This window comes from Haliotis rubra, unplaced genomic scaffold (genome assembly GCF_003918875.1).
Source record: "Haliotis rubra isolate DU_JTF1 unplaced genomic scaffold, ASM391887v1 Scf13, whole genome shotgun sequence".
Classification (NCBI taxonomy): Eukaryota; Metazoa; Mollusca; class Gastropoda; order Lepetellida; family Haliotidae; genus Haliotis; species Haliotis rubra.
Genome location: NW_025765225.1, coordinates 2,236,135 through 2,263,176, shown reverse-complemented (window position 1 = coordinate 2,263,176; position 27,042 = coordinate 2,236,135). Strand labels below are relative to the sequence as shown.

Below are 27,042 nucleotides of genomic sequence, written 5' to 3'. Positions count from 1 at the left end.
ATAACACATATTTGCTGAATACAAAATTCATGGTGATATATGCATAGGCAATTTTTTATTTTGTCTACTGTTTCAATGAGTGAGTGAGTTTAGTTTTACGCCACACTCAGGTATATGATGGTAGTCTGTAAAGAATCAAGTCTGGACCAGACAATCCAGTGATCAACAGCATGATCATCAATCTACGCAACTGGGATATGATTACATGTGTCAACCAAGTCAGCGAGCCTGACCACCCGATCCCGTTAGTCGCCTCTTACGGACAAGCATGGGTTACTGAAGATCAATTCTAACCCGAATATTCACAAGTGTTTCCATGATGAAAGATGGTTGATAATTATTATGATCTTATAACGAATACTTCGCTTGGATAATGGGTGACCATGTTTGGCAGCTTGACTCCTGAGAGTTTCTAGGACTTCAGTCCTGCCCCACAAACAAACACATGTGATACATGTGGTCTCACCTTAGGCAAGTGAGTTTGTTCAAAATTGCCTCTGTTCACCCAGCAGAAAAATGGGTACCCGGTGGGATAAGTCATGTGACTATAACCTTCTAGCACTTCACAGGCAGTTAGGGTTATCCTGGGTAATAATAATCAGATTGTAACAAAAGTTGTAGTGCTTTGAGCATGAAAAAGTGCATGGAGCTTGGAGCTCTACAAATACACTGTATTATTATTAGGGCTGCAACGAATACGCTATGTGGTGAATATGATATGTATCATGAATATTGGGTAACGAATACGAATAATTATTCACGAATACAATATTGTAGTTAAGTGATTGATGTACAATATGGAAGGCCCATGTTGACAGTTTTGATTTGTCACACCAATAACCAGTGATCCCATGACACTCAAATTTGGTATGTAATAGTTATAGTCGACAGTACCATGTGCAGCCTTGGCAAACTAACATGACTTGCACTACTGCAAGGCTAGTACATATTCCATAACTCCATATCTCACTTTGAAAATGGACTTAAGGCTTCAAGTAAAACATTTTCCCTTAAATTTTTTTAAATATTCGTTAATATTCGGTTCTGGTGACCACGAATAACGAACTGAATTCATGAAGGGCTTCAGTTCGATTCACCGAATATGCGAGTGAATCGTAACAGACTTAATTATTATTATTATAATACTTTCAAAATGATCAAATTCACACACCTTTTGGTTTCCAAGTGCATGTATATATGTTTACCCAATGTGCTAATGATCCACAGTGCACTGACTAAAGGTCTAAAAAGAATCAGTTAAGGCAACCGAATATTGTATCCTATAACAATGGAAATAACTGAATGAAAACAATCCAACTTGCTGGGATGGCCCATTGACCCAAGCCTAGTCCCTTGTTTGAGGTTTGTGATCAAAGTTCTGGATCTGCTCTGAGAAAAAGCAGTTTTGCAAGGCATTCTTGATTAATGATAAATGAGAACGATGACACAGGGTGAACCACAAAACCTGAATCTTATTTCAAATGGAAACATATTCCATCAAATGATTAACAAGTGAGTGTGAGAGTGAGTGAATATGGTGTTGTGGAGCTTTTCGCAATATTCCAGCATTATCACAGCAGGGGACACGGGAAATAGGCTTCACACGTTGTACCCATGCGGGGGATTCAACCCTGGTCTTCTGCATGACAAGCAACACATTAACTACCAGGCAACCCCACCATCCCTTCAAGCTATTAATATTATTATTAGTAGTAGTAGTGAGTGAGTAGTAGTTTCACGCCCTTTTAGAAATATTCCAACAATATCAAGGCAGGGGACACCAGAAATAAGCTTCACACATTGTACCCATGCAGAGGATCGAACCCAGGTCATCGGCATGACAAACAACACTTTAAATATTAGGCTTCCTTACTGCCCCTTCAAGCGATTAATAGTAAGTATAAATTCAGTAAAATCTTACCATGATTTCTTTCTGGCAGCCTGCTAATCCTCCAAACAACTGATTTGTACACATGCTCATATTTAGCACTGCCGACTGATGCTTCCATGATGGTTGGAGTGAGAGCCCCTTGAGCCATCATAGTGAGGCGTTCTAATCCCTTGATCTTGCCAGGTTTGCGAGCTGTTGCTTTGAAAGAGCCATATCCAAACCTCTTCTCATAACGAAACAGGTAAATCCATGGCTCTGGTATTGGGAATCGGATTTCAATATCCTCACATGGGAACTGTCCATGTTTTTTGCTGTTTGCATGGTATCCAGTCACTAACATGTCACACCTAATTTCAAAATGGTGACCTTTCAAAATCTGTTGGATTCTCATTTGCATTGGAAGTTCACGGTTTTCTTTAGGGCGTATTCGGAACCGTAAAAGTTCAAACTGACATGCATCTAAGGGATGAAATTTCAGAGTGTTTGTTCTGTCAAATTCATCCAAGTCAACAGAACAGTGAAACTCTGGGTCCTCTATTCTAATCCAATCCTCAGTTTTAACAGGAATAATGTCATACCTTCCCACTACTTCTCTACCCTTTCGCCTCCGGTCGTTCATTCCCAGCTCACAAGATGGCATGCCAGTAGCAAATGCCAGAAAGAAAACTCTAACTCTTGCCTTCTGAGCCTCAACATGACCTTCTTTGTTGATGACAGCTCTGTATTCATCCCAGACCTCAGCCTGAACCTCATCCTTGTTATAGGACAAGGTCTTTTCTCTATGAGCTTCTAGTTTCATGAAAGCATCTTCAATTTCCCACACAAATGTCCTCAAGTCATCCTTACTTAAACTGCCAAATTTCAAAAGTTCAGACACTTGAGGTGCATGATCTAGTATCATGGTTGGCTTCGGCTTACGCACAAATGAAGGTGTAATCCTCTCTGGTCTTATTCCAACTCTTTCCCTGTAAAATACATATTGAATTTTGACAGTATGGATTTTGCCAAACTGATCAAACTGTTGCAGTGCTGTTTCAGATATGGAGTAACATGGCTGAAGAGGCAGCTCCTGCACAGGTTCATTGTCACTTTCATCATTATAGATTTTTAACAGAAGCCCACCATCTTTAGGTTTACAGAGCCTAACAAACACAGTTTTCCAAAATCTGTTTCCAGCTAGCTTTTTCTTTGTTGGTTGCCTCAGCATTAACTTCCAGCCATCCCTTTCAAACTTGGGATTGAATTCTTCTATCGGCCCAAATTTGTCTTCTTCCTCGGGAGTGCTGCTTTCAGTTGACATGCTCTGGAGAACATCTCGCTGTTCCTTTGCTTTGGGAGTCTCCTCTTCCATCACCTGAAACTTGGCAAAGTTTTCCTCAGGAGGAGAGTCTCTGTCAAAAGGGTTTTCTCTCATGGGCATTTGTGGGGATTTTGGTGGTTTAGGTGGTGGAGGCAAAGCAGGAGGAGGGCCAGTAGAAACAGTTTGGACAGAATCAAGAGATTTGATTTCAAGCATGAAGGTGTCCTTCTCATTATCATTGTCATTGTCAAACTTGTCAAGATTGTCATATGTTGAGTTATTGAGTTGTGGGTTGTTGGACACAGGGCCGAGGCCACCCCCAGGTACATCATCTGGGTGTTCACCATCAATTATTGTCTTGAAAGGGTCAAATATGTCAGTTGAGTCAGTGTTTTGTGCTGGTGCTGGAGCTGCTGGTGCTGAACCTGCCCCAAACAGGAAGTCAGCTGCACCTGTTCCAGAATCTGTGTTTGTATTTGTCACACCAAATGCATCATCTGAAAAAAATGGATTAGCTTTCTTTGCCTCTGCAGCAATGTTTTCAAAACTAGCTGTCAGGAAAGGATTTTTGGGTTTGGCATCAAGTTGATCAAGCTTTTCACTGGCTGCTTGGGTTGGAATACTTGCAGTTGTAAAGAGATCATCCTGAAATGGATTAGCAGTTTGAGTAACAGATCCTCCATCGCCCCAGATGTCAACAGTTGGGGCAGATGTCGTACGCTTTACAAAGAAATCATCATCAAAATCCATATCTTGCTGGAATGACACCTGAGGTTTTGACTGTACTGAATCAAAAGCTTGATCACTTGATGTATCCATCATGAATGGGTTCTTAGATGAAGCGGTGGTCTGTGGTTGACTTTGATCTGAAAATGCAGGATTTGTTTCCCCAAATGCTGCAGAGAGGTCACCAAAAGCTGTAGATTGAACACCAAAAGCTGCAGATTGGTCAGCAAGTGTGGTAGACTGTTCACCAAAAGCTGTCGATTGGTCTCCAAAAGCTGCTCTCTGGTCACCAAAAGCTGCAGATTGATCACCAAAGGCTGTTGTTGTCTGTTCAACACCAAACCCACTGGAATCACCAAACCCACTTTGGTCACTCATTGAACTTGGTTCTCCAAAAGCATCATCACTGAATGAAATTGTTGGCTTTGTACTTTTGGTTTCTGGCAAATCACTGGTAGTAGGTTCTTTTTGTGGTGCAAATGGATCAAGAGTATCAATTGGATTTTTATCACTTGATTTGTGACGATTTCCAACAGAACCCCATATACCATCAATTTCTTCTGTATGAACAGTTCCAAAGGGATCAAAACTGACAGCCTTCTTCTTTGGGGCAGCAGGATCCTTTGGTGGAAGTATTCCTTCTGACTTGAAGGGGTTTGCAGATCCAGCAGTCTGTTCTTGCTCTTTGCTTACTTGCTCTACTCCCCATTGTAGGAAGTCATCCACCAGGCTGCGAGCTAGATCTGACACTGCGGTGCTCTCTGGAACCATCTGATCCTGCTCATTGAGGAAGTCCTGATCAAAGGACAGGGGACTAGAACATAGTGAAGACTGGGCACTGCTTTGGTTTGTTGAGCAGCCCAAGAACCAGTCAGACATTCCAGTATCTTGAGTGGTTACTTGGACCTTAGAGGGTGAAGTGGGATGACTAAGAAAGTCTCCAAGTCCCAAGAGGTCTTCATTGACGTAGACTTGACTCTGAGGCTGTATATTTGCATTGGTGTCATCTGTAAATGATAAGCCCAGCAGATCTTCCTCCGCTGGAGTAGGCGGATGAGGAACAGATATTACTGGTTTCTCAAACTCCAGAATATCTGTAAGGTTTTCTTGCTCCATGCTTGACCGTCTACTGCTGTAGGGCGGCTGGGGTGAGCGACTAGGAGAGTGTACAGGAGTGATTTTTAGATGAGGTAGGTCTTTCCCTGGATGGGCTATGAGAGCAGAGAGATCATTTTCGTTTTCATTCCCATTTAACTCTGTTGACATCAATTCTTCAACATCATGTTGTTCAGGCTCTTCAGATGACAATGCTTCTGAATTATCAAACTGAGTCCATGAAACCGATGAAGAATCTTTTGAATCACGTTTTTCAGCTTTAGATGGAGAAATGCGACCAGATGGTGAAATACGACCTGAAGCTAACTTCCCTAAACTTGTTTGTGTTTTCAATACATTAGTTTTGATTCTATCTTGCATCTGCAGGAAAGCCTGCCAGTGTTCTGATTTTGATTTAACTGTTTCATCAACCTTTTCATCCTCTGCTAATTCTTTGGTTAAATTTTCTCTAGAAGGTGACTTTGATGGGGACTTAGAAGGTGATTTAGATGGAGATTTATTCTTTCTATGTGCCCCTTGAGATGCTCGAATGAGAAAACCCAGACCTTTTGAAGCTTTGGCTTTTTTGAATGGACTGCTGCTTTTGAAGTGTGATCCTTTACTCTTTGGGCTTTCTACATTGGGTTTGGCTGAAGCTGTTTCTGCTTTGTCAAAGACGTCATCTTTATCAGTTGTGATCGGCGAGGGTAGATCTGGGACCAAATTTGATGATTCATCCCAGGATCCAGTGGACATCTCTAGACAAAAGGATCAACCTGAAAAACAAATATATAATTTTAATTCACATGACAGAAATGTTCACATCTATACCCCAAAATAATAATTCATTTCTTGAGAAATATTAAAATAATTGCCAATCTCTTTCTCTTCTGTGTTTGCAGTTGGTGAGTGACAGTTAAGTCTCAGTCGCCAATATTCCCACTATATCAATCAGATCTTGGACCAACCCACCAGCGGTTAAATGCAACAGCCATGTTGTACATCACTGGGGTATGAAGGCAAACCAATAACCAGGGTAAAGAGTTTTCAAGTCATCACCTATATCATTCGGCTCTGTGCACATACGTTTTTTCATGAATTCAGGGGAAGAGATTTTCTTGAATGTCGAAAAGATGATAAACCATAAGACAAACAAAACTGACATCCTAGGAAATAATATGAATAAGAATGCAAATTACAAATAGATTCAAAACATAACTACTTTCAAATAACACATGATACAATGTGATGGGTGGATGGTATGTCCATTCTATAGCCATGCTCCTGTATGACAATAAAACACCTTGGCTGTTCAGTTAGGGCAGTTCAGTTAGGAAAAAACACCTCAAGTAAGTCAGCAGATATGTTTAAAATTGTTTGAACAGCCTAAACACTATTGTTTGCATGACTGTATTCAGTCTATCAATATCCTCAGTCAGAGCTCAAATATTGTCACTAAATAATATAAGAATATGTCCATAGCTTGCATTCCAGTCCAATGACAAAATCATCACTCAAGTGAAAATATCCAAGAGTTAAACAGCAACTCACTACCTTCATCTAAAGCTCCTAAGTATGGTTTCTTCCTAAATATGACTTCTTTTCAAAATACAAATGATCTCTTGAGGAACACTGCTCTGTTGTCATGGCAATGAGGACAGAGTTCTTGTTAATTTTCATATCATCCCCAAAATACAAGGGGGATTGTAAACTGTGATGCTTTCTGGCAAACCCCTGTATGCGCATCAATGGCGATTATTCAATTATTCCCCTCTCTGTCAACTCCAGATATTGAACAACGTCAGCAAGTATTACGAGGTTTTTAGGCTTTTTTATGACAGAATAAGCTGAGTAACATTTCCCTATTGATTGTTATTGCACACAAAGGTGACCACCAAGCTGATAGGTTCTTGAATTGTGGTATGCCAGCTCCATTTCCCTGTGCTGGATGAAAGACCATTTTTGAGCACCATTGCAATAACAGACATCTGGTTAATGCCAACAAGTTAAAAACAACATATTGATCACACACAAACAGGTTTCCCTTGCATTGAAAAATGGTAAAACATTGACTGTAACCCAAGCAAATGTAATCCACCTCCAAAACAGGTTCAGGAGAAAAGGTTCTTGCTAAAAAGATGAATGGTTCTAAATACAGATTGTGATTACTGACAGATGTCGATGAAAGACTGAACAATTAATGTTTCTGCTGGAATAATGGAATTAACAACATGTGTAGTTCGGTTCCACTCCTAAATTTTAATATAAAATATATATAAAAAGAGTAATTGAATACCATTGTCAAGGTCATTGCACAGGTTGCTCATAAAACACAACTAGATGCAAATACAAAGCGTGAATGCCATTTAATTATGTACTGACAATTAAAAAGAGCATGAAGGGTAAATGAGTACAATTTTCTTTCACATCTAAAAAATTAGCAGCTACTGGATTAAAACACAAAATCTATTACAGTACAGCCCAATAAATAGGGTTTTACTACGATCACAGAAGTATATAATCAGAAGAAGAAAATTCCACCTTTTTCTGAAGAATCTTCAAAATGAAATAGCAAAATAATATTAATGAAAGTTGTCACCTAATGAGGTCAACAATATTAAAAGGCTGTGACAGATGTCATCTTCATTAAAAAGAAAATATATTTTAATATTAATTATGTATGTATTGTGTATACCGGTAGGCATGTGCAAGGTTGATTCAGAAAAATGCTAACAGCATTCCACTCAATAAATTACACGACTTTCAAATAACATCAAGCTGTCTCTCAAGTACAGATGTTCTATCTGTACCACAAGGAACATATTGTACCGAACACAATGTATCTCACATTAGATAGAGTTTCGGGCAAACAGAAATTCAGGTTTTTAAGTTTGGCTGAAGCATCATTACTTCAGCAAGGCTGGCCAAAAAATGATAAGTTTTGCTTTGGCAAAGTGTCTGTTACTTACCATAAATTCACTTAATACATGATATGGTTGCTGAACTCACATAGTCCTTTGTAACACATAAATTGAAGATACATGTAAAATTGTTTTGATAATGAAGGACTATTTCTGTCTCACCAGAATCCACTGGTCCTAGAATATCAGTCTCAACTGTACCAATCCAGCTGGAGAACACTGGACATACACGTGTCACATATATTTATCTACCAATAGATGATAAAATTATTACAAGATTTAACAGCAACACTTAGAAACAATCAATAATACATCTTATGCTAATCACGACATTGCTTGGGAACCACACATATGCTATGGTAATAATCTATACTTCACAACCACCACAGATCATTAACGCTTGCTTTTAACCTCATTCCCCCGCTCCACAAAGACACATTCGTTATACATGATCACTCCTTCAGTAATCCATGGACAATCACATTCATATTAAGTGTGCAAGTACAGAAACAGTAATGACACAAAAAAATTAAAAACCCTAACCACAAGCCTACCTTACTACTACAACCAATGTAGGCACCAATGGAATTTCATCCAACTGCTTGCGAATGCTGACAGACGTTGTGGAGGACATTAACACAGTGCCAGTGAGTGATTGGTAGAGAGTTTGCAGGAAGTTAGAAGTGGTAGGTGGAATTTTGAGGCGTGATGGCACTAGATGTCACTCTAGAAAAGAGTCAGCATCCAGCGTGTTGTCACAACCACCATGTTTCTATCGTGTCAGCCGGAACTTGGAATCGCAGCTTGCGTTGGTCACATGACTTGTGCAGCACAAGATTTACGATAATTTCCAAATTTGGATCACTGTTGTAGTGTTGTAAAAGAAGTCCATTGGGAACACCATATTGATGTTCTAAGTAAAAAATCCTTGATAGATGGAAGGGAAAGGCTAATGTTGCATATAATAGTGAATCTCTCAGTTGGACTTCATTATTATGAATGGGAATTTGAATAAAATATATTGAGTTGAAGTGACCAGAATGTCTAATCTGTCATTGCTATGAAGGGGAGAATGAATTATTAAACCACTGACTGTGTGTGAACCATTTTGAATCTGTGGATTGAATATTGCGTTGTTTTCAGCACAGAGTCGATCTGGTTATAATGAGAATACTTCAAGCCGGGAGCAAAGCTTAGGTTGACGAATAAGTCGGGGAAAATCAATACCTTTCGTAGAATGAAGCCGATCTCCTCTCCCACACAACCTCTTGTCCTTCACAAGCACTGTGCTGAGCTTACAGATTAGACTCATAAGCCTGTTGCCCTAGCCTGTAAGCAAACTTTCCATAAAATTGGATGAAATATTGTTTCACCTGTCAATGATTGGCCTCATTGGTTCCAAGGATTCGGCAAATGGTAGCCGAGAGTTCTTCCTTGATAATCTAACCTGCTTACTACTGATCCGTCAATGCACTGGTGACAAGCATGATTCCATCAGTGTTGCAACTTCAGTATGGGCTATGACACAATGATGGTGCAAAGTCATCAACACCTTCCACATTGCTGACTCGGTGGCAATGTGCTGAAACCCTGCTCCAGACTGTCTGAAGCATTACAAGCCATGGCACCAACATATACACCTCTGATGCCCTAACCACATGACTCGATGAAAATTAATATCACAGTGGCATGCTTCTGATACTATGCCAATGGGAATAACCATCTATGAAAGCATGGTTAATTTGTAGCTTGTGCAAATTCACTGGTTGAGTCTGAAATTACATACTGGTGGAGTCTCCAGCTTCTGACTACATGTATCTCAAACCATACCAACTAGGCAGGGACGTAACTGGATCAGGAACTGTGTACCACCTCTGACACTCAATCCCAACAAGACTACATCGAACATGCAAAGGCACTTACAGGATAACGTATATCTGTAAATTGTATATTCATATGTTTTATCACCCTTCCCACATCATGCCCAAACCATGATGATTCATATATGATGTCTGACTAACTTTCAACAAGGCACTCAATATTTGTTGATTCAAATTACATCTGTCTTTATTACCTTTCCACACAAATCTACATCATGAAATATACACCACTGACAGTATATAAGCAAAGTAATGATTTGAATATGGCTGTTGTTCCGGTTAACATTTATAATCCGTACATCTGTAGATATTATATCATTAACAACTTTGTGAAATATTTGAAATATGTTCATTCTGAGAAACATTGTTAGCAAACATGATTCTTCGTTCCATACTATGTACACATTTGGTAACTCAATAACTATATTATGTACTATTTTGTACCGTAGGTAGTATGATCTTGTATGCAAATATATTATGTCCAAAGTCATCAAGTGGGCATTACGTCTCCATTCTTAGTCTCTGTACATCTTCTGATATTAATATCATCAACAACTCTGTGAATTTTCTATTTTTAAATATGTTTACTCTGCGAAAGATTGTTAGCAAACTCGTTTCTTCGATCCATACTATGTACACATTTGGTAACTCAACAACTATATTATGAACTATGTTGTACTGTAGGTCGTATGGCCTCATATGCAAATAAATCGCTCTCTCTCTATAATACTGTAGCAATGCATCTGAATGCAACATCAAATCACAATGCAATTTCACATCATGCATGAACAACCGGTGATGTATGTGTCAGTGGAAGTGTATGTGCCTATTTGGGAACTAACAATAACTGAAGCACTTGATCTAAGCACACTTGTAAAAATGCTTTGGAGAGAGTATTTCAATGAAAAGACACAATGACAAATTGAGTGTACAAAATACAAGTAATGTAGAGGTGAGACATCAGTATCCAAAGCTGCCCGGCAAACCCAAAAAGAGTAACTGCTTGACTGTGGGAGAAGTACCATCAAATGGGTAGGGCTGTTCCAGGGTGTCACACGCCGAAAAAGACAAGAATATCTTTTCATCATATCTATTGCACCATGCATTAGATTCAAACCTGCTCCTGTTCTCAAAAGATAATTCCGTACAATAGCTGGCAATTTTCAACATTTACCATCAAAACTGGGCTCTGACAAGTCTGCTTGAAAGCAAGGTGACCTGTGAAGGGCGTGACCCTTAGAGCTTACTGTAGGCAGCAAAGATTGTGGTTGGCTTGGAAAAGTCAGCAATGGGTTGTGCACCTATGCTGTTACACCATGTTTATACATTAATTAAGGTTTAGCCTCAAATTCACACAAGGCAGAAAATCCTTGACCATGATCAGAATGTGGATGGTGGGGAAATGTGGGCCGGTGTCTGACATGAATGGCGAACTGATCTGGTTATTGTGTAAGGATATTGGACTGGTCAATGATACGCTGATCAAATGTAATGTCACTGGTACATCGGGCACCAGTCGTTACTACCCTGTGTACTGGATATCAACGATTTATGCTGATGAGATGGCATACAGATATTGGACGCCTGGTTCCCTGACATGTACTCAATAAATAATATGTGAGATATTTTTAGGCGGTGAGTGTATGCAAGAGACCAGGCACCTGCCAACAGGGCTCAGCTTGGTGTAGCTTGTCAGGGGCAACCATACACCAGTTAATCAACAGAATTACATCATGGTATCATGCATGTATTGTTAAACACAGTGGACACAACAGATATTAATTTCCATGTCCCAAATTGAAGAGGATTCATCATGACAAAGCAGCATGGGGTCTTCTTTAACCACTGTAACCATAACAAGGCTTCATTGGGAAGGGGAGGGGAGAGAGATGGGGACATTATCTAAGACACCATGACAAGGCTTCAAGGGGACATATTACCTCAGACACCATAACAAAGATGCACTGGGACACATATTACCACAGGCACCATGACAAAGATGCCTGGAAACATCCATGCGTATACCTTGGACACCATGACAAGGCAGCATGGGGACACATATTACCTCAGACACCATAACAAAGATGCACTGGGACACATATTACCACAGGCACCATGACAAAGATGCATGGGAACACATATTACCACAGACACCATGACAAAGCTGCATCGGGACACACATTACCTCCGACACCATGACAAAGATGCATGGGAACACATATTACCACAGACACCATGACAAAGATGCATGGGGACACATATTACCACAGACACCATGACAAAGATGCATGGGAACACATATTACCACAGACACCATGACAAAGATGCATGGGGACACATATTACCACAGACACCATGACAAAGATGCATCGGAACACATATTACCACAGACACCATGACAAAGATGCATGGGGACACATATTACCTCAGACACCATGACAAAGATGCATGGGGACACATTACCTCAGACACCATGACAATGCTACATATTACTTTAACATTACAACCACAACAAAGCTACATGGAAACACTAAATACCTTGTGTCAAAACTAGTGCCAAAAAGTCCAGTTCTAAGCCTCTTTAATAAACTACTAATAAACAACATGACAGAGCCTCTGCTGCTTTGAATTGTGATGTAAATATTTGCTAATTCTAAGATGGTGTTTGGTACTTGTGCACGCTATTTAGGTTAATCTTTGACAAAAACCTTCACCAGAATATTACCACTAAGTCAGGCATTCAGACTCATACAAGCTTAATTTGACTTCGGTGCTCTCGAGGCAACTATTCAAAAGACAAATTATGCATCAATTGATTTTCGGATATTTCCTGCGTAATGCATTACTTAGGCAGAAATTGGTATTTTGGAATATCCCTCCTGGCCTGCTTCCCGTTTGACATTACCATTATTTTCTCCTACAAACAATGGAGGAAAGAAACCCATACCATCAGTCTCATGGGACATATTGACTCCTTGTCATCTCCACCCCATTGAGGCACTATCCCATCTATCCTACATGAACAAACTGGAATGCCACCCCAAGATGTAGGCTGGCTACATTCCCCATTATATTCAACGTTACAGATATTTCATACCATCCAGTCAGACACATCCTTTCCACTCCTCAACCACAACTTCTGTGACCCAAAACATGTATGCAGAATTAGCATAAACACTGCACCACAGACTTAACAAGCAGTCACTCGTACCAGTCACTAGAGGTGACCAGTATGAGTGAGTGAGTGAGTGAGTGAATGAGTGAGTGAGTGAGTGAGTGAATTTAGTATTACACTGCACTCCACAATATTCCAGCTATATGGCGGCCATCTGTAAATAAACGAGTCTGGACCAGACAATCCAGTGACCATGAGCATTGGTCTACACAATTAGGATATAATGACATGTGTCAACCAAGTCAGCGAACCTGACCACCCGATCCCATGAGTCACCTCTTACGACAAGCATGGGTTACTGAAGACCAATTCTAACCTAGTCTTCATGGGTAGAGTGAGTGAGTAAGTGAGTGAGACTGAGTCAGTGAGTGAGATGGGTTGATCCACTTTAAACTGCATGAAAGTAAATTTGGGATGTGTCATCTTAATGTTGGTGGAAACCCAATGTGATGCAGGTGAAATCAACAAGCATGGGTATGATGCTGACATTCACTAGGCCCGGTGAAGCCTGTCTAATCTGTCTCACAGTCCTTGCATCATCATATTTCAATATTCCAGCAATATCACAGCGGGGGAAACCAGAAATAGGCTTCACACATTGTGCCTTATGTGGGGGAATCGAACCTAGATCTTCATGGCATGACGAGCAAACGCCTTAACCACTAGGCTACACCACCACCCCACCCCCTTAATGAAGTAAACCTAGATTTTCCACTGGTTCAAATCTTACACCACTTTCTTTCTTTCCATAAAAATGACATAAGCCCATACAGGCATATATTATGTACCCAACCCACACCAAACCAAACTCTGCACACTTACCTTAATTGGTCTCTCCCACTTGTTAGGGAGTTCTGACCTTGCTACAAAATATATGCATAATGGGCATTCATTACCATAGCAAGAGCCACTGCTACCCCTACTGCCACCCCTACTCCATAATCTACCCTGGGACTTTACACTAATCTGGGGCATGCACCGGGGCATGCATGCATAGGGAAACACTACGCAGTTGAAATCTATACTGAACATCTGGCAGTATTTACTGGTGCTGACCTTGCTGCATAATGCATTACACATATGAGAGTGGTGAATCTGATCGATTTAGTGCTAAATCTCCTCTCACATTCACAAATGCGATGTACTATACAGACTAGTGTTACTGGTAACTAGTCTGGCCTTTGCAAATATTGTGGGCAGCAGATCCTGGTATCTACTGCCCCAACCACTCTTATCTGCACTCTCTATCCTATTTCTCCAGCTACTTGCCAGTTGTCATCCATGCTGCGTGATGTATGCAACAAGTGTTGGCATCCATTATAACCATTCAAACAGTATAGTCAGCTTCTAGTCAGGTACTTGTCCTGACATAGCACTTGTATACATTCATTCCACCACCTCCAACACACTTATTAGTTGACCTCTCCCACTTTGTAGTAGTCCTGACTTTGTCAAATAATGTACATAGTCCTTGCAGCATTACTCTTACCACCACCACCACCTCCACCTCCAACACACTTATTAGTTGACCTCTCCCACTTTGTAGTAGTCCTGACTTTGTCAAATAATGTACATAGTCCTTGCAGCATTACTCTTACCACCACCACCACCACCACCTCCAACACACTTATTAGTTGACCTCTCCCACTTTGTAGTAGTCCTGACTTTGTCAAATAATGTACATAGTCCTTGCAGCATTACTCTCCACCACCACCACCACCTCCAACACACTTATTAGTTGACCTCTCCCACTTTGTAGTAGTCCTGACTTTGTCAAATAATGTACATAGTCCTTGCAGCATTACTCTTACCACCACCACCTCCACCACCACCAGGTGTGCAGCAAGCCAATTTTTGTGTGTAACAAGCCCGATAGGTTCGAAAGCTTCATATTTAGATAGCATTGAGGGCTTGTCCAACCTTTTCAGCAACAATTCTGTGTAAGCCTGGGCTGTTTTTTTTAATGATAGCTATGCCCCTGACCACTCCCATTTTCAACCTTCCACCTTGTACTAGTGCTGACCTTGCCACACAATGTACATAGCCATTGAAGACATCCATTACTCTCACCACCACCACTATCACCATCACCCACACTCCCATTTTCAACCTTCCACCTTGTACTAGTGCTGACCTTGCCACACAATGTACATAGCCATTGAAGACATCCATTACTCTCACCACCACCACTATCAATCACCCACGCTCCCATTTTCAACCTTCCACCTTGTACTAGTGCTGACCTTGCCACACAATGTACATAGCCATTGAAGACATCTGTTACTCTCACCACCACCACCACCACTATCACCATCACCATCACCCACACTCCCATTTTCAACCTTCCACCTTGTACTAGTGCTGACCTTGCCACACAATGTACATAGCCATTGAAGACATCTGTTACTCTCACCACCACCACTATCACCATCACCCACGCTCCCCATTTTCAACCTTCCACCTTGACCTTGCCACCATTGAAGACATCTGCTTGCCACACAATATACATAGCCTTTGAAGACATCCATTACCTCACCACCACTATCACTGTCACACTCCATTTTCAACCTTCCACCTTGTACTAGTGCTGACCTTGCCACACAATGTACATAGCCATTGAAGACATCTGTTACTCTCACCACCACCACCACCACTATCACCATCACCATCACCCACACTCCCATTTTCAACCTTCCACCTTGTACTAGTGCTGACCTTGCCACACAATGTACATAGCCATTAAAGACATCCGTTACTCTCACCACCGCCATCACCACCTCCCATTTCTATAAGTCATGACCTTGCCACATAATGTACATAGAACTTGTAGACATCCGTGACTCTAACCACCACCACTATCACCATCACCATCACCCACACTCCTATTTTCCACCTTCCACCTTGTACTAGTGCTGACCTTGCCACACAATGTACATAGCCATTAAAGACATCCGTTACTCTCACCACCACCATCACCACCTCCCATTTCTATAAGTCATGACCTTGCCACATAATGTACATAGAACTTGTAGACATCCGTGACTCTAACCACCACCACCAACACTCTATTTTCAACCTCCCATATGTTCAAGTTCTGACTTTGCCACATAATGTACATAGCCCTTGTAGACATCCCTCTAACCACCAGTACCACCACCACCACCACCACCACCACCCACACTCTGTGTTCAACCTCCCACCTTGTGCTAGTCTTGACCTTGTTCCACAATATATGCAGCAGTAGGTGTACAAAACCAAAGGCACATACCAGCCAGAAAATCAATGCCTAGCCAACGACCACTATCCTCGTCCGGCTAAATGATGGATGATTGACGCAACAGGGATCGCATCTTTCAAGATGAATAGAGAGTAATTACATGCCATAATGACTGCCATTACACACAGTGTCTAAGGCAGGAGGCTGCAGCAGCAGAGTTTGTACATGCTGCGTGTGAGTGAGTTGGTATTAGACGGCTGGGACAACCTACTCTTTCCACATAACATGTAATATAACGACATACAGGCAGCCATTGTGGTTTTTATTGGGTAACTAACGTCACCTGACATTGGTTTCTTTTTTCATATTCTAAAACAAATTGTAGTAACTTTTGTAAAATTACATTTCATACATGGAAACATCCTTTGCACAAATCTGTATCGGTCAGTATATGTTAACAAAGCATGACACTCCCTTCAGAATTTTCAAAAGCCTCTATGTTGGCAATCTGTAACTGCAAAACATCGGAAAATTGAGTAACATACTTCTAGATGGCATGGGCAATTAAAATGATTTATTAATCTCTGCCCCACGAAGATTCAAGTTGGAATGCAATCTTTGAAATCTGTGAAGAGGTTTTTATGGAATTGGGTGGTCAGACTCCCGGACTTGGTTCATGCATGTCATCGTAACACGCCTGCACAGATCGATGCCCATCACGTCCATCAACAGATCGTCTGATACAGACTCGATTATATACAGATTGCCACAGTACAGCTGGATTATTGCTGAGGGTGACATCAAAATAAACACAAACTTTATTCTTTAATTAAAAACACAACATGATAACAAAGGATAATGATAAGTTGAGATGATCACTATGTATGTACAAGTTTCCTAGTTGTATTATAACTATTGTTTTGTGAGGTGAATCCTCACCTGAACATTGAATTCATGATGGAGTGAGTGAAGTGAGTGAGTGAGTTTAGGCTTACGCTGCTTTCAGCAATATTCCATCAATATCACGGCAGAGCCAGAAAAGAGCTTCACACATTGTACCCATGTGGAGCATCTAACCCGGGTCTTCTGCACGACGAGCAAATGCTTTAACCACTTGGCTACCCCACCACCCTGAATTCAAGCTGGACAAATCTGATGAGTGTATACAGAACTGGTGACACATCAATAAGGCTGCGCAATATAACCGGTTTACCGGTATTTACCGGTTCAGACATGAAAACGATACATATTGCGATACACTGATCGAAAACCGGTATTTTGACATGCATTTGGAAAACTTCGTAACAATCTTCGGATGTTTCTGTTTTTTTAATTCTTCCTTTCCTTTTTTATTTGTGGCAACTATTGTTTATATTTTTATTAAAGCTTAATCAAGCATAGTCATTTTTTGTGTTTTTGCTATATCAATCAAGCATTAATTCGATCATAAGTAGGGTTTTTTTGTTAAAAAAAAGAACTTCTTGCAATATATTGCAATGCATATCGCAATATATGCTTTTGCATCGCAATATATCGCAATATGAAAATTCTCTGCAATACCCACCCCTACACATCAACAAAGGATATATGCACTTTTTAATACATCATGGTTGTGGTTTTACCATCTTGTCACATTACATTGTTGAGAATAATTCCTTCCTGTAACATGGAAGGGGAAATTGGTATTACTGGTTCTGACAACTTGATTAATACATGCACTGTGAGTGATTTATCTTGCATGAACTTCTAATCATACAGAAATGGTTTATGGCAAAATAATATGTATAATTTACACTGGTGGAATACAAAGATGTTGATTAATTGAAGTGAAAAGCATGATGAAAGTAGAACCTTACAGTAATGAACGCTGGCGGAAATATCAGTCAGTCAGACAAAACACAGAGTCCTCGTTATGTGGGAAACATAATGTATTCCAACTGTATATGGAATATCTGCTGTGTTACCCTGTCCTAAATTAAGATTCATGTTCTAGTTAAATGGACACTAGGTACCATAATATGTAGATTATATATTGGACAAAAGTAGTTAGGGATATATGTCAATTTTGAAATTATGAATAATGATCCATTTATTCATTGTCACACTGATAAAATATCAATCATAAAAATGCCAATATCCCTAACTTATTTTGTCCAGTATATGTATCATGACAAGAATTAGATGGCTTTCTTCATACATACATTTTCTTGTTTTTAACAAAAGATTACATAAAACCAGTTCATAGAAACACATATTCCTGAATAGCTGATTCATTAATGAATATGGTGATGTTCAAATTTTCGGGACTACAGTGGTAAAGTATATGTTGATAGAATGTGAATACCTATCATCAGTGTGTGTCCCATTGTCATCACAGTGTCAACAAGTGTGCAGATTGTTTTCCCTCATCAGTAAGCAGAGAAGTTATTTGATATTGAGGCTGAAACAACAACTAGGGTCGTGACCTTGTCCACCTTACGGACAGACCCAGCTGGTTCCATTATTGTAGTGCCAGCAAGTGTGAAGGGTTCCTTTTCCCTCATCAGTAGGTAGACTGACTGACTGAGAGTTTGGTTTTACACCGCTTTTAGCAATATTCCAGCAACATCAAGGCGGTCAGTAGGTAGAGAAGTCATTATGTGATGGTAATGCTGAAACTGCAGTTAGGGTTGTGACCTTGTCCAAAAGCACTAGTACAGAACATACACACTACCGAACTAATGCTTATTCCCTGAATATATATAATTCTGATAGTAACAAATAAACCCATTTAAATTGAAAAGGAGCCCCAGTGAGTCGGGAAAATCTAGACTTGCTTCATTTAGGGCTTTAGCATTGCAGGGAGAACTAGGCAGTTGGGAAAATAATGTGGTTCAGGGACTGTGAGACAGACTATACCGAACAGAGTGAGTTAGGAATTTTAATTCTTGTGAGTGAGAACCTTGCCTTGATTAAACTGACTCTCAGGAAGTTCTAGTAATAAACAACTATAAAATGAAACGTTTTTAAGATCTCACCTGGTAACCCATATCATTTCGTTCATTTCACTTAACGTCCATGGCTCTTAAGATTACATTCTGATGAATCTACTGCCAAACCTGCCTTCCAAAAACATCAAACGACTCCAAGTCTCAACAGATGAAGAAAATCAATGTTCAGAGTGGTCTTATTGCCTGATCACTGAGCATTTGTGATACAAGTTTTGTAAACACAGCTCTTGATGTGGTGGTACTCTGAAAATAGCAAACTCAATATTTCCTCACTGGCCATGGCCCTTGTGGCTGTGTTTCCTAGAAACCAAACTGCTGTAGATACTACTTCCCTGTTATTTGGTTATCTTCACGGCTGTCACTTCAGTTCACCTCTTTTATAAGCCCTTGGGATGACAGGAAAATAAATGTTTCCAGTAACAAGCTTAGGATTACAATCATAATGAAATTTCTGAACTTTTATTGTCGGACGATTGCATATTAGAGGCTTAGTTTGATCAATAAAATGTTCAGTTCTTCTCCAAAATATCCTTCCAATACATTAGTCTGACAACTTTATTATAAATATGTGAAAGAAACACATTATTAATCAATAATGTGATTATGTTTTTCATCAAGTTGTATTAAATCTACTGAGGGCCATTAACATAACAAGGGATCATGTGATTTAATCAACTGACAGTTATCTGAATAATGGGGTTAGTATATCAAGCAAGACATCGAAGATGCCTTGAACATTCAGATTATCAGGGTATGCTGATGCTTGTGGTTCTATGTCTGGATGAGTGGGTTAAACACTCACTAAGGATTTATGATAATGTTTCAGTTAAGCTCAGTGATATTTGGAGCCGAGTCTGTGCTTCAGAAAATGACAAGGAAGAGTGTTATGTCCATGGAGTTGTTGGGATGATCTGACGTCCATGGTGTTGTTGGAATGATCTGACGTCCATGGAGTTGTTGGGATGTATCTTATGTTGAAGAGGTTGCTTGAATATATTTCATTGCCATGAAGGTTTTGGGCTGTGTCTGATGTCCATGAAGGTGTTGGGCTGTGTCTGATGTGCATGAAGGTTTGGGGATGTGTCTGATGTCCATGAAGGTTTTGGGATGTGTCCGATGTCCATGGAGTTGTTGGGATGTGTCTGGTGTTGAAGAGGTTGCTTGAATATATCTCATTTCCATGAAGGTGTTGGGCTGGTGTCTGAATATGTGGTGCATGAAGGTGTGGGCTGTGTCTGATGTGAAGGTGTTGGGCTGTGTCTGATGTCCATGTCCATGAAGGTTTTGTTGTCTGATGTCTGTGTCTGATGTATTTCATGAAGGTTTGGGGATGTGTCTGATGTCCATGAAGGTTTTGGGATGTGTCTGATGTCCATGGAGTTGTTGGGATGTGTCTGGTGTTGAAGAGGTTGCTTGAATATATCTCATTTCCATGAAGGTGTTGGGCTGTGTCTGATGTGCATGAAGGTGTTGGGATGTGTCTGATGTCCATGAAGGTGTTGGGCTGTGTCTGATGTACATGAAGGTTTTGGGATGTGTCTGATGTCCATGAAGGTTTTGGGATGTGTCTGATGTCCATGGAGTTGTTGGGATGTGTCTGGTGTTGAAGAGGTTGCTTGAATATATCTCATTTCCATGAAGGTGTTGGGATGTGTCTGATGTTGAAGAGGTTGCTTAAATATATCACATTTCCATGAAGGTGTTGGGCTGTGTCTGACGTCCATGGAGTTGTTGGGATGTGTCTGATTTTCAAGGAACTGTTATAATGTGTCTGATGTCAATAGAGTTGTGTCTGATGTCAACAGAGTTGTGTCTGATGTCAACAGTTGTGTCTTATGTCAATAGAGTTGTGTCTGATGTCAATGGAGTTGTTGGAATGTCTGATTTTCAATGAATTTTTAGAATGTGTCTGATGTCAAAAGAGTTGTGTCTGATGTCAATGGAGTTGTTGGAATGTTTTAATGTCCATGGAGTTGTGCAGATGTGTTTAATGTCTATAGAGTTGTGTATGATATTCAAGGACTTGTTGGAATGTGTCTGATGCCCACTGTCAGTATCAGAGCAATGCTCTGTTGAGTTGTGTATCATCTCTATATGCATACTTGACATAAGACTTGAGTTGGCAGGCAGACAGTATTTGCAGACACCAGGCTTTGAAATACAGAGCGGAATAATTTATACATGGAAGCACACAGACATAGCTGTCTCATGACAAGGCACAGTTTCTCTTACAAATATAACGTCTTGACATATCCTGATGCTTCTTTATACAGGTATCAAAGAATTAATGGACACAGGGTTTCACAGGAAGCAACCCCCAAATGCTTTTAGGATAAGCTCCATTTTATGTGAACCCTGAGTCCTCCATTATGTTCTGATTGACATATTTACAATTATTGTATTTCTGCTGAGTGGCAGTCCATCTTTCCCTATCAGCCATTAAGGAGTCACTCTTGAACATCAAAGACTATGAGTTGTAATAGGCATCTCAATGTGCCAATCAGAGATTATATATATAACCAGTAATGGTGACATCCTCAAAACTATACAACCACGTCAAGATCATCACTATATATAATATCATTTCATCAATATTGTTGAAAATATCATAATATTATCAAGATCATCATGTATAATTGTCATAAACATATCACCAAGTTAATATTTTCAAGATACTTTCATCATATCAGATATTGTCAAGATCATCATGATTATATCACAAGTATATAACTGTTGTCAATAACATCATGCTCAGTAGGGGTGAAACAGTATGCTCTTACCACGGTACGGTACGTATTGCGGTACAAGGCCTTCGGTTTGGTCAGTTTAGGTTATATATATGTGAAATAGTGAAATTTTGACAAAATGATTCCATTTCTAGACATTTTAGAAAGGTTTTAAAGGGTTAATAAAATGACGGTACGAAAACGGAAAACACCGAATTTTTGGATTGCATTACGGCATACCGAACCAAAGGCAAAATACCGCGGTTTGACTACTATCGTAATCTTGTATAACAATGTCATTTGATATATCACCATGTATAATACTGTTGATATCATCATGTACAAAATTGTCAAGAGCACCATCATAAATAATGATCCTCATGTATAACAGTCAATATGATATCATTATTTCTAATACTTACAAGATATTATCATCATGCATAATAGTGTCCATCATAATGTATAACACTGTCATGACCATCATATTTAAAATTGTCAGTGTCATCTAAAATTATAAATCTGTCAATACTTTACTATCATGCACAACACTATCAATATTCAATATCCTATAATCATTTATGATACTTTTATGATCTACTATTATTTGGCTGATCATGTGATAAAACAAACATGATAATTCAATCCCGATCAGACCAAAATTCGTCAAAATAATGAAAACTAATTATAAATACACATCAATGCATCAATACATTTCTGTTGTAAACCATTAACCTAGCGAACTGACATCAAAGATACATAATTTCAATTAGATCAACCAGCCAAATAACCATTAGTATGCTTAACACAGACATAATGAGCAGCAGTCATAGCAACAGCTTATAATCCCCGCTTGAGTTGAGGACCAGTCCCAATGTGAGGCACCTAACAGCCATGGCCAACCTTTAGTGAAAACAACAGCATCATTGATCACGGACTGTTTGCAAGTGTGGCTTGTTATCCCCCATCCTCAGCCAGAAATTACATAAAGATGAAGGCTTACCCAAGTACTGTGAATTATGCATTACTACACTATAGACAGACTGGAGCACCAGCTCTACTGGAACTGGCCCTCATAGAGATGCTTAACAGTACTTGTGTAATTTGTGTACAGAATACTCCAGGAAAGGTAAAATATAGTCAGAAAGTTAATTTAGTAAGTACATGTTATGACTCCTGGACCATTGCTTCAGATTTACCAGGGCCAGGCCTGGCCACTGTACCTTGCCAAAAGACCCGTGAAGGTCCGGGTTAAAATGTGCCTTCAGTAACCCATGCTTGTCCTAAGAGGCAACTAACGGGATCGGGTGGTCAGCCTCGCTGACTTGGTTGACACATGCCATTGGTTCCCAATTGTGCAGATCGATGCTCATGTTGTTGATCACTGGATTGTCTGGTCAAGACTCGATTGTTTACAGTCCACCGCCATATAGCTGGAATATTGCTGAGTGCGGCGTAAAACTAAACTCACTCACTCACCTTGCCAAAACATCCAACGTTTGAAATGTCCTCCATTTTCTACCCAAAATGATGTTTTCTCTAGCCCTATGTTACTGAAACCTATCCATCCTTTTCCAAGATGATGTGTCATTGGATAAGTATGAATATTATATCTCCAGCTTGGTGTGACACTTGCCATAATGAATTCCAGTAAGGTTAGGTATGAAACTTGCATATCTTGGGCATATCGTGATCCTATGATTGTAGGTTAAAGTCCAACATTTACACACTGATTATGTTAGCTGGTTTATTAGCAACAAGCCCAAGTTTGTGACTTTTCCAAAGAGGTATCTTCATCACTTTCAGAATTTCCTTGTACATTAAGCTGACAGGTTATTATGTACTGTGGTGTATGAAATAAGGTCCGTCCGACCGCCCAAGATGGGCTAAATTTATAGTCTAAATTTACAGCTAGCAAGCCCGATGGTCTGGTAAAAAATTTAAATATAAAAATTTTAGTCGGATTTCTCTGAAAATGACTTTTGTGAATAGGCTGTATGACAGTAAATGTATGTCTAAGGTTCACAGAATTTTTCATTGTTGAGTTATTGTCTTTGGATTGTCTGGTCTGGTTAAATCTAGTTTGGGCTGGTAACATTTTGAAGTTACTACCAGCCCTGATGTCTGACTGGGTTTTGGCTTATTTCAAACACTGTATACTATGAACAATGGCATAAAACAACTCAGTCACAGTATCGCATAGAGAAAAAATGACACACAGACAAATATTAATGACTAATAAAGAGGAAAGGTGAAGGAAGAGAATCTTTTCATTCTGATGACACTAAGCTAATGCATCACGAGTATGCCCATATTAACAGTCATGGTGAAGGTGATTATATCTTGCAGACAGACATCAAGGGGATAGTGACAGTATCGTTCCCACAGAAGACTTAATCTGGCAGGGAAAGTCAGAAGATGTTGTCATGAGGTTGGTCTATCTGTCTAGCTCCATGCTGACCTAGTTTCTCTGAGTACCACCAGTTGATGACCTTTCATCCAAGCCCTGGATCATGACAGAGTGAACCAGAGAAAAATTTATATAACATTGTGAGTGAATGTTGTTTATGCTGAGTTGCATAATCTAATATTTCTTAGAAGATTGAATATGACTGAATCTTGGCCACTCAAACCAGTAGTTGATAGCACAAATAGAGATTCTCACCCAAGTGTCTACTGATATCAATGATATCAACACGAGTTGATAAAGATACAAATATCCGAGGCTTGGATATTTTTACTTTTATCAACGAGTGTTGATACAATTGATATCAGTAGATTACGAGGGTGAGATTCTATTTATCATAAAAATCACTCTTCGTTAGTTTTCAATGAAAAATGTGCATCTCTGAACACAGTATTGCCATTAGAATTGCTGTGCAGTGATGTCATAGCATTGTGACATCATCAAGTTCATGATGTCATAGCATTGTCAGGGCATTGTACAAAAATCTACTGTCAAAAGCGATATCTCCTAGGATATATCGTGTGATCTCCCACAAAGCAATATCTCCTGTGGAACACAGTTTTGGATGATAAACATCAATCCACATCATCAGGGCGTGATGACACACACATCTGGCTCATGTGTATGAGAAAGAGCAATATTTATGGATGTTAACTTCTTTACTGTGAATCAACAGCTTATAATCCCCAAGGCTTGAGTTGAGGACCAGTCCCAATGTGAGGGCACCTAACAGCCATGGCCAACCTTTAGTGAAAACAACAGCATCATTGATCACCGGACTGTTTGCAAGTGTGGCTTGTTATCCCCATCCTCAGCCAGAAATTACATAAAGATGAAGGCTTACCCAAGTACTGTGAATTATGCATTGCTACACTATAGACAGACTGGAGCACCAGCTCTACTGGAACTGGCCCTCATAGGATGCTTAACAGTACTTGTGTAATTTGTGTACAGAATACTCCAGGAAAGGTAAAATATAGTCAGAAGAGTTAATTTAGTAAGTACATGTTATGACTCCTGGACCATTGCTTCAGATTTACCAGGGCCAGGCCTGGCCACTGTACCTTGCCAAAGACCCGGTGAAGGTCTGGGTTAAAATGTGTAGCCTTTAGTAACCCATGCTTGTCACTAAGAGGCGCACTAGCGGGATCGGTGGTCCAGGCTGCAAAAGCTGACTTGGTTGACACATGCCATTGGTTCCCAATTGTGAAGATCGATGCTCATGTTGTTGATCACTGGATTGTCTGGTCAAGACTTCGATTGTTTACAGACCGCCCATAATATAGCTGGAATATTGCTCTCACCTTGCCAAAACATCCAGCGTTTGAAATGTCTCCATTTTCTACCCAAAATGATGTTTTCTCTGGCCCTATGTTACAAATCCATTCTTTCCAAGATGATAGTGTCATTGGATAAGTATATGAATATTATATCTCCAGCTTGGTGTGACACTTGCCATAATGAATTCCAGTAAGGTTAGGTATGAAACTTGCATATCTTGGGCATGTCATTGATCCTATGATTGTAGGTTAAAGTCAACATTTACACACTGATTATGTTAGCTGGTTTATTAGCAACAAGCCCAAGTTTGTGACTTTTCCAAAGAGGTATCTTCATCACTTTCAGAATTTCCTTGTACATTAAGCTGACAGGTTATTATGTACTGTGGTGTATGAAATAAGGTCCGTCCGACCGCCCAAGATGGGCTAAATTTATAGTCTAAATTTACAGCTAGCAAGCCCGATGGTCTGGTAAAAAATTTAAATATAAAAATTTTAGTCGGATTTCTCTGAAAATGACTTTTGTGAATAGGCTGTATGACAGTAAATGTATGTCTAAGGTTCACAGAATATTTCATTGTTGAGTTATTGTCTTTGGATTGTCTGGTCTGGTTAAATCTAGTTTGGGCTGGTAACATTTTGAAGTTACCAGCCCTGATGTCTGTCTGGGTTTTTGGCTTATTTCATACACTGTATACTATGAACAATGGCATAAAACAACTCAGTCACAAGTATCGTACAGAAAAAGGACACACAGACAAATATTAATGACTAATTAAAGAGGAAAGGTGAAGGAAGAGAATCTTTTCATTCTGATGACACTAAGCTAATGCATCACGAGTATGCCCATATTAACAGTCATGGTGAAGGTGATTATATCTTGCAGACAGACATCAAGGGGATAGTGACAGTATGCGTTCCACAGAAGACTTAATCTGGCAGGGAAAGTCAGAAGATGTTGTCATGAGGTTGGTCTATCTGTCTAGCTCCATGCTGACCTAGTTTCTCTAAGTACCACCAGTTGATGACCTTTCATCCAAGCCCTGGATCATGACAGAGTGAACCAGAGAAAAATTTTATATAACATTGTGAGTGAATGTTGTTTATGCTGAGTTGCATAATCTAATATTTCTTAGAAGATTGAATATGACTGAATCTTGGCCACTCAAACCAGTAGTTGATAGCACAAATAGAGATTCTCACCCAAGTGTCTACTGATATCAATGATATCAACACGAGTTGATAAGGATACAAATATCCGAGGCTTGGATATTTTTACTTTTATCAACGAGTGTTGATACAATTGATATCAGTAGACACGAGGGTGAGATTCTATTTATCATAAAAAATCACTCTTCGTTAGTTTTCAATGAAAAA

The 27,042-nt window shown here is 39.8% G+C and overlaps 1 protein-coding gene across 4 annotated transcripts in view; it reads right to left on the bottom strand.

Annotated features, from left to right (window-relative positions):
• Positions 1 to 27,042, bottom strand: part of LOC124267115 (protein stoned-B-like) — a 142,397-nt gene that overhangs the window by 23,435 nt on the left and 91,920 nt on the right. For 3 of the 4 annotated variants that reach the window (XM_046701989.1, XM_046701991.1, XM_046701990.1), the window contains one exon: positions 1,922 to 5,788. In XM_046701989.1, the coding sequence (XP_046557945.1) occupies positions 1,922 to 5,768 (3,847 nt within the window). In that variant the 5' untranslated portion in view covers positions 5,769 to 5,788. Of the gene's footprint in view, positions 1 to 1,921; positions 5,789 to 8,487; positions 8,657 to 27,042 lie in introns of those variants that run through there. The other variant, XM_046701992.1, reaches the window with a different exon arrangement.